The sequence below is a fragment of the Indicator indicator genome, chromosome 5 (genome assembly GCF_027791375.1).
Source record: "Indicator indicator isolate 239-I01 chromosome 5, UM_Iind_1.1, whole genome shotgun sequence".
In the NCBI taxonomy this organism is placed as follows: Eukaryota; Metazoa; Chordata; class Aves; order Piciformes; family Indicatoridae; genus Indicator; species Indicator indicator.
Window position 1 is genome coordinate 24154694 of NC_072014.1, and position 13874 is coordinate 24168567.

A 13874-nucleotide genomic window follows, 5' to 3' on the forward strand; every position below is an offset into this window, starting at 1 on the left:
TGGAGAAGAGAAGACTGAGAGGGGATCTGATCAATGTCTATCAATATCTGAGAGGTGGGTGTCAAGTGGAGGGGGCCAGGCTCTTTTTGGTGGTTCACAGTGATAAGACAAGGAACAATGGGTTCAAACTTGAACATAGAAAATTTCACCTCAACCTGAGGAGAAACTTCTTTACAATGAAGGTGATGGAGCACTGGAACAGGCTCCCCAGGGATGTTGTGGAGTGTCTGGAGACTTTCAAAACCCACTTGGATGCATTCCTGTGTGGACTACCCTAAGTGATCCTCCTCTGGCAGGGGGGTTGGACCTGATGATCTCTTGAGGTCCTTTCCAACCTCTGATATATTGTAATACTGTGTGATGCTGTGATTTTATCACTTCGAAATCTATAAACCTATTAAAGACACTCTGGAATAATTTCTTGAATTTCTTCCTCTAAAAGCAATGTGAAAGGGTTTGTCATCCATCCAGTAAATGCATACTTTTTTGGATAAGGTTCAAACAAAATGAACAGATTAATAATATTCTTAAAGTAGCTAGAGCCATAATCAGAAAATCTTTCAAGCGAGGAGATTCTTCAAGGTGCTTACACTTCACCAAGTTTCCCTCCATCCCCTAATCTTAGCAATGGAGTTACATATCAGGAGTTGAGTTCACCTCATCCACTAAAATTATAAATAAAATAAGTGCAGCTGAAATTCAAATCAGGCCTTTCCCTTAAGTCAGAGTTGACTCAAAAACTGTTTGCACAGAGCACTTTGTTGCATAAGTGCACTTAGCATTTTAGTGAGAGGCGAGTATATTTTTTTCACTAAACATATCTGAACAACAATGTTGTCATGAAGTACTGTAATACCATTTGATGCATCAAGTTTTCCACATAGAATGTGGCACGTATAAGCAATAGCAACCCCCTGCCTTCATCTTAAACCACTGGGAGTAAATTCCTTCTTCTGTCCAGGACAAAGATTTCTACCTAGCCAACCAGCAGCATAGTTCTGACATAGTGTCAATATCTGTATTTTTCTCCAAGGTAAATTGCAGCGAATGTCAGGTGAACTGAGATAGCATTGAACTCTTATCAAAGAAATACACCCAAACAGCGATCACCACTAAAAGACAGAAGAACCTGTGGTACTTTTATTTTCAGTGCTACACAAATATCTAGCTGACTAACCGTAATGGTTTAAATTAAAACAAATGGGTTAACCTGTCTTTTGCCCACAGAAGAGAAGGAAAAAGAACACACAAAAAGTCCATGTTGAGACAAAAAAAAACCAAAAAAACAAAAAAAAAAAAACCAAACAAAAAAAAAGGCACAGCAGCAAGCAGCAGTCAGAAGCAAGCAAGCTAAAAGCTCAAGCCAGAGCTACTCCCCCACCTGTCCCCCTCTTGCTCTCAGTGGAAGAGCCCACACCCATAACCAGGAACCCAAAAGAGACAACCAGAACAGGAAGCCTCCCATGTTACAATCTGAACTTCAAGATCCATAATACTTCGCTCCAGCCAGCACTTTCATTTTTGAAACTGCCATGAGGTGAGATGGTACAAATAGCAGCAGACTAAAACTCAGCCTATGACACTGAAAGAACAGCCATTAAGATAAATGCATCCTATTAGTCTTTTACAGATAGAGAAATGCAAGTGGGGTGGCTATATTTTTGTTTCCTGATGATGGTTACTTTTGGGGCCCAGATTAGAAAGGAATTCTGCCTGGATTCCAGCTGCTGTAATTAGCTGTTTGCATTACAACCTGTCTGAGCTAAGATCACAGAGCTATTGTGCTATAACTTGTAAAAATGTTCGATAGTAATAATATTTTTAAAAATAAGCAGTCTGTGCCTAAAGAGATGACAAATCAAAAAGAGGGAATGACACAGCTTTCAGTAGCTCAGTCGCCTCTCTGGAGCTGGTTTGTTCACACTGGACAGGGAAAAAATGCATACTGACAATGTTCTGGCTATTCAGGGACCCTGCAAATTTTCCTTTTGCTAGTTAGATAAATACATAATAAGTATGAGAAGTGGGTATAAAAAGGATTCTTGGATTTAACATCAGATTTCTTCCTGTTTTATATTTTCACTCATTTTTAGCAGGTCTCCTATCTATTTGTTCTTTTCAGGACATTTAAAATTAATTCTGTGAGGTAACTTGAAAGCTAGGATAATGATTTTACAAAGTCACCCCACATTATAATACCTACCCCCAGGAAAGTAAAGAGGCACTGAGTTTTGCATCAGTCTCTGATGGAAGAGAAAGACATGTCGATTATTCATAATAAGAACTAGCACAGAGAACTTAAGTTATCTGTGCACTTCTGAAACTGAATTAGAGATTTTAACTTTTAAGGACAATTGAAAACTGTCACAAAGTGCCACATCTACACATTTCTTGAATACCTCCAGGGTTGATGACTGCACCACCTCCCTGGGCAAACTATTCCAATGCCTGCCCACTCTTTCAATAAAGAAATTATTCTTAATGTCCAATCTAAACCTCTCCTGGCACAACTTGAGTCCATTTCCTCTTGTTCTATCACTTGTAACTAGGGCAAAGAGTTTGACACCCACCTTATTACACCTCCTTTCAGGTAGTTGTACAGAGCAATGAGGTCTTCCCTCAGCCTTCACTTCTCCAGGCTAAACAACCACAGTTACGTCAGTGGCTCCTAGTAAGGCTTGTTCTCCAGATCCTTCACCAGCTTCATTGCCCTTCTCTGAACACACTCCAGCAACTCAATGTCCTTCTTGTATTGAGATGATCAAAACTGAACACAGTATTTGAGATGTGGCCTCACCAGTGCTGAGTACAAAGGGACAATGACTTTCTTACTCATGCTGGCCACACTATTCTTAATACAGGCCAGGATGCTGTTGGCCACTTTGGTGACCTGGGAACACTGCTGGCTCATGTTCAGCAGACTGTCAACCAGCACCTCCAGGTCCTTTTCTACTGGGCAACTTTCCAGCCACTCTCCCCCAAGCCTGCAGTGTTGCATGGGGTTGTTATGACTCAAGTGCATAATCCAGCACATGGTCTTGTTAAACCTCATACAATTTATCTCAGCCCATTGACCCAGCCTGTCCAGATCACTCCCTTGATATGCTCCTATATCAAGCTTGGCATTTCAAAGACCTGAAAGCAACTGGCAAAAACACATAGTTTGAGTTCTTCCCATAAAGATATGAAATAAGTGAGTCTATGAGGAATATGAAACTTCTTTAAGGTCATATTCTAAACAAATGTCAGTGAATAAAGCTTATTTCTCCTAAGATTATGAATATATCAACTTTTCAGTGAGTTTCTTCCAAACAAAATTGGCATTTCATAGCAAAGAAGAGTTCACAAACAAACTAGAAGAGGTTCCAGTACATAAGAAATAGCACATTAGTCTGTATCCTTTAGTTTTCTGTCTGAAACATTAGACAACTTTAATACTTAGTAATTTGAAACATATATTGATCTATGCAACAAACTTTGCAATTATCAAAGCACTTCTTAATGGAATAGTTCTTACATTTTCCAAATAAAAAGACAATGTACTTTTAGAAGAAATTTTCTCCAGATTACATATATTGTATATGAATTCAAGCTACCTGAATTTATTCTAAAATGTGAAGAAATTTGATATTCTACCTTCCTTTCCCAACCGTCTGTTCATTTCTTTGAATCTGTATTTTTTTTTAAGCTAAAGCTTTTTGTAAATCTAGTTTAATTGTATTTCAGATGGTAACAACCTTTCGAGTGGCTCTTCTTCAGGTAAATCTATCTTCTAAAATTCTGTCTACTAAAGTTCTTTTATTGTTTTGTTCTGGTTCTATTATTTCAGGATCTCATTACATTTTATATAATTGTAGAAGAGCGCAAGTCAAAATATGGCTCTTGCTTCCATTCTCTGAATAATTATTTCTGCAAAATCATAGATGTAACAGCTAAACTATTAAATTTGATATAATTATATGACATATAAAATCCAAATGTACTGGTACTTTTCATTTTATTATCACTGAAAGTCCTTGTATGCAGAACATTAAAAAAATCCAATCAATATATGAGACAAAACACACTGCTTAATTTGGTAGGGGTATATAAATTCAGTATTAAAACATAAAGAGAACTTCTTCAGACTTCCTGTCTCAGAAAAAAATCAGTATCTTTTATTCTGTGAAGTCTGGCAACCAAGGTGATGAAGGGTTGAGAATTTCTTGTGAACTTGATTTAATAGATGGAAAAATTTTTTTCCAGCTACTAAAAAAACCCCACCATATTCTCAGGAAGATAACAAAATAATCTGTTAGTTGATGAATTCTTTGCATATAATATTTGTTATGACAGTTGCTATTTTATCTCATTGCAGTTATTTGCCTTTTTCTTTTTTTCCACTTTTATTTATGTCTAAGAAATAAAAAAGCAAGATGCAAGAAGTAACATCTTTTCCTGAGAGAACCAAAACTTTTTTCTTAAGGCTTTTTCATAAAAACATTGTAACTCCTATAATCTCAACATAATGAATAAGACCAAATAAAATGACATCTCAGTCAAAAATGGGAAGAAAACCAGACAAGTGAAAGTACAGATTCAGACTAATATCCAAGGATATACCCATAGACATACCCTGAAAACATTGCTCAGACATGTCAGCCCAACACATTCCCTTCATTTCCTTCCTTTCATGTTTTGACAGGCTACCTCAGAAACCTATGTGTAGACAGAAAAATCTGGAACAATATTGGTTCTTAGCCATTCTAAACAGTACCTTTTAGGAGAAGTATAACCCGAAGACAAAAATGTGCCATCACCAGCACAGAGAAAAAATTACTTTCTCACAAAATAACATAAACATTGCTGTTACTAATACTCATAGAACTTAAGTACAATCTTAAATTTTAGACAAATCTAAAAGAGGAACTGAAATGACAAAATAAAAGTAGACCATACCAAAGGATAAAAATTTATGTGTGTGCAGTATATAAGAATAATAAATGTAAGCTTCTGTAGTTAATAATTGGACATTACTTCCTTTTCCTGCCTGAAAAGAAATTAATATTATTTAATTAGCAGAGCAAGAAAATTATCTACTTTTGTATGCTTCTCTACATTTAGGGGCAAAGAACTGGAAAAAACCATAAATGGCTCTTGCTGTATTTCTCTGTCCAAAGGCCTGCTGAGCCCAGACCAAAAATAAGGCAATATCACATGCCTCAGTGTTTGCATGGAGCACATTCAAGTATTTGCTTCTATATTAGCCTGTCAATGTTTTGTGATTCCTTAGGTCTGTTTTATGAGCTCTTAGATGGTATTTCCAAGCTTTTGAGAAGCAGTTCAATAATTGACTGTGTCTGTATTTCTGATAACCTAGATCCTGAAAATTCCTTGACAGTAGGCATTCAATTGTCTTTCAGCAAAGAGCTAACTTATGCTCCTTTTGTGAAACTAATTTTACTCATTGTTTGGAGAAGTTTCAGAACAAAAGTACTGTAGAATAAACCCACGCTCTAGAGGAAAATCTCCCATAATCGACCTACCTTACCTTGTCAAGGAAACCTCTCTCTGTTTTGAATAGGTTGATCTTTGTGGATAAGTGTGCTGTATTCTTCAGTCTTATATATTGAAAAATTAATGTATGTTTCATATGATAGCCAGACCAGTCATCCATTATGGCAAAACTCTCCAAGATTTTCTTCAACACTCTACCACAGTTAACAGATTGTACTGGAACATAGGCAGCTGAGCTTGGTTTAGCTCTCAGTAAAGGATGGACAGCACATCATACCCAAAACCAGTCCTGCCAATTCCTACACATCACTTAATTTATCTTGTGCAAACACTTTTGTGCATTGGAGCTCCTTTGATTTAATTTTGGAAAGTCTAAATCTAGAGAAAGGTGAGAGCCTGATAGACTGAACATCACTCCCAGCTAGGGAGCTTGAGACCAGCTACTACTTTTCCCTTTGGCTGATTTATGTGAAAGCAGCTTCAGATACTGGTTTCCAGATAACTGCTTTCCTGCATCACGAAAGTAACAATTCTACTAGAGAAGCTACAAAAAAATGGCTGGGCAAATCTTTGAGGAGTCATCATGTCCTCCCAGCCACCTTCTTTTAAGAGCTACCCTTCTGCAGAGCTCGGGATAGAAAACCAGGGATCCCATGTATGTTGACATGGGCTAAACAGACCCTAGGATAGCACACAGAATCTTGCAGCAATCCTAAAACTACTAAATAAACTACAGTGAAAGTAACGCTCTCTCGGATTTAGGTGTTCCTCTAACTTTACCACTTTGTCTGCTATATAAGTACGCATTTTTCATTCCTAGAAGTTTAAGGAGTACTTTCACTGTAGCAAGGAAATATTCAGGTCAAATATAATTTGCCTTCTTTGTTACAGAATGCTTGGACAGAACTGGTAGGGGAATTACCTGCCAGGCAGGCATATTGGGTTAGTAAGAAACTCTTGGTCAGATATGGTTTTGCTGGAGTACTTAATTTTCAAAATGAAGTTTGCATTGCCAGGACAGGAAATTTGCAAATGTGATGGTAACTGTCTTTTCGGAATCGGTTTTCATACTTTCTTTTTTTTTTCCCCCATGCCATAAAATTTTATATGATGGTGTTCAGTGTTTAAGAATTGCAATTTTCCAATAATGTTAACATGTTCTATTTCAATACTTATTGAAAAGCAAGACTATTAAGTATTCTTATCAAGATAGGTTTTTTCCCCTACACTTATTTTGGTAGTAGTTTTATGAAAAAGAATTTATTTCCATGAATTCTAAAGATGTTTTCCTTTGATCTCTCAAAATATGAGACAGAATTTAAAAAGGCTTTCAAAACACATGAGAAGTCATTTGAAGTCTAAGAGTTTAGAGATGTTATTTTTGGACTGAGTTCTAATACTTAGAAGCCGTACGGGTTAGCTGAGATGGCACAGAGAATAAATGTGACCAATAGATGAACTCGTGTGCAAATTACTTATTCAGTGAGTGAGGCAAGGCTTGAAAGGAGGTGGAATACAAGCCTGGAATTGTGACTCCCATTCAACTGCTTTTGTCAGCTGCTCTTAGCAAGCCACAATTATCCAAATCTCTGACTCAGCATTAAGAACAATTCAGCAATCTAGTCTTCAACTTTGATAAAACATAAGGATTTTAACATAGCGTTGTCTAGATATTTATAGTAAATAGCTAGTTGCATTTCAAGTATGTTTTTAGCATTGTAAGCCAAAATAAATATACTCTGCCATCATACATACACAATGCAGACATTGTCCACTTCCAAACAAAAGATTTTATCCTATAAACAGTATGCCAGAAAAACTTCCACTGACCCTACTAGCCTAAACTGGCACAATTGGCCTGAGGCCATAGATTTTTCTTCATGATAAATTGTATTATTACTTAGCTGAACAAGGAAGTGCAACATAAACAAGGCAAATTCTGAATGGGCCTCCTGATAGTTTTAGCAGCAGTACTGCAGGAGACAGCTGAATGTCCAACGCAACATATAGCTCATTATCAATAAACTGAAAAAGAATAAAAATACTCCTCTTCTAAATTCTATTCAAAGGCAAGAAATAGAGATTTTGAGACCATTTATTACAGTTTATCAAAGAATAACAAAAAGCTAGTCATTTAAGTTTTTAATTTCAAGACTCTTATCAAGAAGCAAAATTCTGAGTATTTTTTCCAGCTGAACTGCAGTTAGCTAAATCAGTAATGCAGTACAACATAGTCATATTAACTTGGTGAAGCAGAAAAGACCATCTGCACCACCATGAATATGACTAAAATGAAGTGTGAGCAAAAAGCCTCTAACAGTGTCTAATGCCAGAAAACATGAATGGTATTTTTAAGAGGCTGAATGTAACTGATGAAAAGAAAGTTATAGTATGTTTCGCTTTTGATGCAATGAACTTTCAAAATTGTTTTATAAACTGCTTTGCAACCCAATTCTATGTGAATTTTAGAAAAATAAATTCTCTTTTTACGTACTTCACTAATTTCAACTGTAATCGATTTGTTCAATTACACTTAAGTAAGCTAGAAGAAATACGCATGTTCCCAAGGTGCACTCTGCTGAACATCACTGTGCAGACTGAAAATTGGCACCTCTAGCAGCTCTTTAAAACACGCATGACTCTGCTTTTATGTAATAGAGGGTTTTGTCTACTGTACTGTTGTGTATGTATATGCATTGGAGTAATAGATTCAGTGCTAAATATTTGGAATTTAACAACCTTTTTCAGAAATTGGCAAGAAAAATGAAAAAAGGAATATATTTTGTATTTTTGCATGGATTTACATTTTAAAGTAGGAAAACAACAGTGGAAATAAATAGCCAGATTTCTAAACACTGAAATGTTATCAGTAGAGTCTCAGCATTTCTTTATTATTTGATACATTTTAAATTACATGGATATAAAAAAGTGCAAATGATAAGGTGAGAATATTTGCAGATGTCACAGAATTATTCAGAAAATTATATTAGAATTACAGCCATATCCTATGATACTGAAAATATTTGCAGATGTCACAGAATTATTCAGAAAATTATATTAGAATTACAGCCATATCCTATGATACTGAGTGGCCAGGTGATAAAACAGCAAATGAAAATTTTAACAGGAATAATAATAAAGACTAAATTATCTGCTACCAGTCAAGAAAGAAATCTCTCAGCTGTCATGAAAATATCTTAAGCTAGCACATGCTGCAATTGAATGTTAGGAATTATAAGGAAAGGAAGATCAAAATAAAAATTCTTTGTCACTTCATTGATCCCTGACTCTGGAAGTAGCTCAGGCCACCATCAAAAATGATCACATTAGAAATTAAAAGGAATGGAGAAGAGTGAGGATGATCAGACATACAAAGTATGGCTACACTAATATTCTTCAGGATGGAAAAGAGGTATACAAAGAGAATATAACAGATATATGAAAATCTATACCCATTACTGAGATTATTAAAAGGGAGCAACTACTAACAATTTTTCCTATCATAAAAACAAGCACCCTTCCCCAGGCAACAGTTTTACAGCAAGCAAGGGCAAGTAGTTTTTCACAAAGGCATGCTAAAATTATGGAATTGTTTCCTATAGGGTACTACCAAAGTACAACTGTGTTTTCAAAGGCACTGAGACAAATTCATGATGGAAAGCCACACCAACCATTTGCGTCATGGTTTGAACAAAATCTCTGACTCAGATAATTTATGAACTGCAGATAGAAAGAAACTGAGTAAACTTACTGGGAGAAGCAATACAATGTAGCAGATCTGAAACTCCTCCTCCAGGTATGCACTACTGGATAATAATACAGGACCAACAGTGTGCTGGATGGACCTGTAGTAACTTTAGCTCTTGCACAGTTTCCTTTACAAGATGCAGGAGAGTTTCACTTTCACTGATTTCAAATTCAAAGTAAATTCAATACTAAATATATACGACACATTTTGAAACATTAAATGATTAAGCTATGCCACCAATTGCTCTACACTTACTGTTGGCTGTAGGCATCAACGAAAGATATTTGAAAACATTTCAGTATGAGATGATAAAATCCAGTGCTAGATATTAATGAACATTAGCTAGCTACCAAGTGACTGGGGGGGAGAATGAAAAAAAATGAAATCTTATCCAAAAATAATTAATAATCCCAGGAAGGGGGGATAACAAGACATTTCATGATCTCCGCTGAGAAATCATTTGCAATTGATTCACTGTGGAAAACATTCATGTAGGAAAGTGATGAGTGACAAGAATCTATTAGATAGGTCAGATTGTTTATGCAATGGCATCTGGTCATTTCAATTACTACATTGTGGGTTAGGGGGTTTTTGTTTGTGTTTTTTTGGGTTTTGGTTGTTTTTAGTTTGTTTGGGGGCACAGTATTTTTTTTTCTACACTGTTTACAATGTTTTCTGTACGTCAAAGTCTCTCTGCCTCTATCTGTGGGTTCTGTTACACAATATCTACAAATATTTGCTATCTGGGTTTGATTTTTTTTAGACAGTCTGTACATTTTACAGTCCCTATATTTTCTTGATTTGCACTATACTTTGCACTTCCTCTCAACTACTGATATTTCTTACTATTACACAATTAGTTTCCCACACACTCCAAATAGCCTACCCTGTTATGCCATATGCCAAGACACACTAAGTCCCTCCCATTTGCAAACATACAAAAGACAATCCCATTTTATGTGTGCAGCTGAGGCTTGAGAGCTGTGTCACAGCTTTCTTCCTGAATGTTCCATTACTTTTAATTTTAAACTTATTCAAAATAAGTATTTCACTTAATGGTAAAATTTAAGTATAGGAAATAATTGTGGCAAAAACTGATACAAACCTTATTTTTCCTTCCTGAAGGATTAACATTGGTATCTTCCTTTTCAATTTGTAGCCAATAAATCAGTAAATCAGCAGTACAAGTTTAAGCACATGGAGTTCCATTAATAATAGAATCCCCAAATATCAGTTTCATGGTAACAGCTGCCAAGCAAAGTAGTTTGATGTGTTTTCTAGCAGTTTGTACAGATGCTTAGACTTTCAATTAGAAAGGACAATTGGAATACCTAACTTTTTCTCTTTTAAAACAGACTGTAGAATCAATGCTGCTATGACTACTCTGAGCTCAATAACCTAGATCTGACTGAAGTATGAAATCCTGCAACACTATGACTATAACAGAGTTACAACTATATAATATTACCATATTTATGCATTCCACTGCTAAGGATTGTAATTTATTAGGAGTGGGCCATTTTTTATAGCTATTATTATGCACTCTGACTGTGTGTAAAAAAGGCAGGTTTTCACAACAAGAAACTAATACATAATATTTTCTTCTTGTCTGCAGGCAGACTTTTTGGGTTCCGGTTACCTGGATTGAGACTTCTAACATACCGAAAGCAGTCCTTACCACAGGAAGACCCTGATGCAGTGATAGTTGACTCATCTAAGCACAGTGATGACTCGGTGGCGATGAAGCACTTTAAATCACCTACAAAAGAAAGCTGTAGTCCTTCAGAAGTGGATGATACAAAAGCACTGATTCAACCCAGTAAATGTTCACCTTTGGTTAATATATCAGGACCTCTTGACCATTCATCACCTAAACAGCAATGGGACAGACTTTACCCTGACATGATACAGACAAGCAATCCACTAACCCACTCCAGATCAAAGGAAAGCATCTGTAGTATACGGAGAGCCTCTTCAGTACATGACATAGAAGGCTTTAACATCCATCCCAAGAACACTTTTAGGGACCGTCATGCAAGTGAAGGTATAGTACAAAGTCAATTGGTACTCTCTGATGTACTAAGAAAGGGATTGTTGCAATTTTTCATAGCAATTATCATCCCTTTTAAAGCAAAATTATAATCAGATGTATCTGTTCAAAGGTACACTAAAAATATTAAGGGCCCAAATATGCCCAAATATTTATACTAAATACTGCTTTTCATGTCTAAACTGACCATTGAAATCGCGGGGTTGCTTTTTGAGCATCATCTGCCTCCTGCATTGGGGTATAGCAAAATCAAGCCCAACATTCTTAAAGGCATTATCACTATTTGGAGGGCAATCACAGAATCACCCAGGCCAGAAAGGACCTCTAAGATCATGGAGTCCAGCCAATTCACCACTCCACCAAGTCTGTCATGATACCATGTCCCCAGGCACCAGATCTGTTTGGCTTTTAAACACATCCAGGAATGGCAACTCAATCACCTTCGTGGACAGCCCATTTCAGTGCCTGACAACCCTTTCCATGAAAAAATTCTTCCTAATGTCCAGCCTAAACCTCCCCTGTTGCAGCTTGAGGCCATTCCCTCTCTATCATTAGTTACTTGTGAGAAGAGACCAGTGCCTACCTTTAAAGTAGCTGCAGAGAGCAAGAAGGTCTTCCCTCAGCCTCCTTTTTTGTGGACTAAACAGCCTATCGTGGTTTGAGGCCTGTGCCCTAACCGTAGAGGTGATTCCTCCAGAGTACCAGAGGGTACAAGGATCTGAACAGTCCAGACCAGTGGGTGGACAGAGGAAATTCTGTTATTCCATTCCCAGAATGCCTTCACCTCCCATTTGTCAGGGGACAGCACAAGCTGTCCTCACCCTTCTTCCTCACTCTCTCCCTTCACGGCTGGCTCCCTTACCTTTGAGTGCGTGGGAGCTGGGCCTGGAGTGGCCTGGCTGGGGCCCAGAGCTGGCAAGCTACACTTTAAGCTGCATTACTCAGATTTGGCATGTGAGGGGATAGAGAGGTAAGGTGGAGGGCATTTGAGGCCTGAGTATTTGGCCTGGTTTGGAGGAAGGTGGTCAGAAGCTTTGGCCTAAGGAGGTTTTGAGAGAACTGTGGCCTATGAACTTTGTGTATTTTATATGCTTTACACTGTAGCATGTAGTTGTGATTAGTATTTCCATTTAAACTTCTAATTCTATCCAATCCTGAGAAGGGTTAAAGAGAGCCTGTCTCGCTCCTTACACTGAGACACAGCCCCAGCTCCCTCACAGTGTTCCTCACAGGACTTGTTCTCCAGGCCCTTCACCAGCTTAGCAGCCTTTCTCTGTACCCACTCCAGTGCCTCAAGGTCCTTCCTGTACTGCGCTGCCTCAAGCTGAACACAACACTCGAGGTGCAGCCTCACCAACGTTGAGTACAGAGGGACAATCACCTCCCTGGTCCTGCTGGCCACACTGTTTCTAATACAGGCCATGATGCCATTGGTCTTCTTGGCCACCTGGGCACACTGCTGTTTCATATTCATCCTCCTGACAATCAGTACCCCCAGGTCCTTTTCTGCCACACAGCTCTCTAACCATTCTTCCCCAAGCTTGTAGCATTGCATGGGGTTGTTGTGGCCCAGGTGCAGGACCCTGAACTTGGCCTTGTGAAAGCTCATGCAGTTGAACTCAGGTCCCTCTGTACAGCCTCCCTACCCTCAAGCATGTCAACACTCCCACCTAATTTATTGAATGAATCATGAGATCAAGTTGCAGTTGCATGCACAGTTCTATCCCATACTCACACACACTAGATTTTCTTTGACTGTATGAAACCCTACTTCAGAGACTGGTAAGGGTTTTTTACTTAAATCTTTAGTATGAACATTGATCCAACACTGAGACATGCCTTTTTTCTGACACTATAAAAATATATCCTCAGCAACTCCACTGAAATGTTTTCTGTAATGCTTAGTATAATAGTGAAATGGTGAAATGCTTAGCGTAAAATTCATGTAAGTGTGGTTTTTCTGTGTCAGTATATTCTTGCAACAAATTTACAAAGATGTTTTCACTATCTTCTTTTTATTCTGTCTCTCCTAATTACATGAAGTCATAAAGTACAGTTTATGATTTCTTGTTGGAGACAGGGAGTCTAAGAAACTGGGAAAACAGTTTAGTAAACAAAGATTCGAAAGTCCTGTGAAGGGAGAACCACTTTTGAAACTGTCTTTTGCAGAAAAGTGCCAAATATGCAATACCTTTGCAGCTGCTGGTAGTCTAATGATTTTAATTGCATACTTTTTATTTAAGGCATATGACAAGGAATGGAGAATTTTTTAAGATTTAAAAAATGTGCATCATGAAACACTGTGTACAGATTCATAAATCAGGAAAAAAAAAATTTCAGTAATTATCTGGTTTTGTCTGTTTTTCTTCTATTCACTGAGTGCAAGTGTAAAATGCCCTTAAGTTTTCATGCATTTTGGAAGGTCCCCATCAAGAATTCTTTCCTTCTGTACATCTCCCAGTATGTAAGTCTGAATGCTCCTCTGCCACCCAAATTAACTCCTAGAAAGCAGAGCTAATTACTCCTTCCAGTTACTCTTCCTATGTAAAATATAATGGATAAATACTTCTTTTCTCATTT

At 37.4% G+C, this 13874-nt stretch overlaps 1 protein-coding gene across 1 annotated transcript in view; it reads left to right on the forward strand.

Annotated features, from left to right (window-relative positions):
* KCNH7 (potassium voltage-gated channel subfamily H member 7) overlaps positions 1–13874 on the forward strand; it is a 216346-nt gene that overhangs the window by 131731 nt on the left and 70741 nt on the right. Inside the window, exon 4 of the mRNA XM_054380796.1 lies at positions 10864–11288. Coding sequence (XP_054236771.1) covers positions 10864–11288 — 425 coding nt within the window. The remainder of the gene's footprint in view (positions 1–10863; positions 11289–13874) is intronic.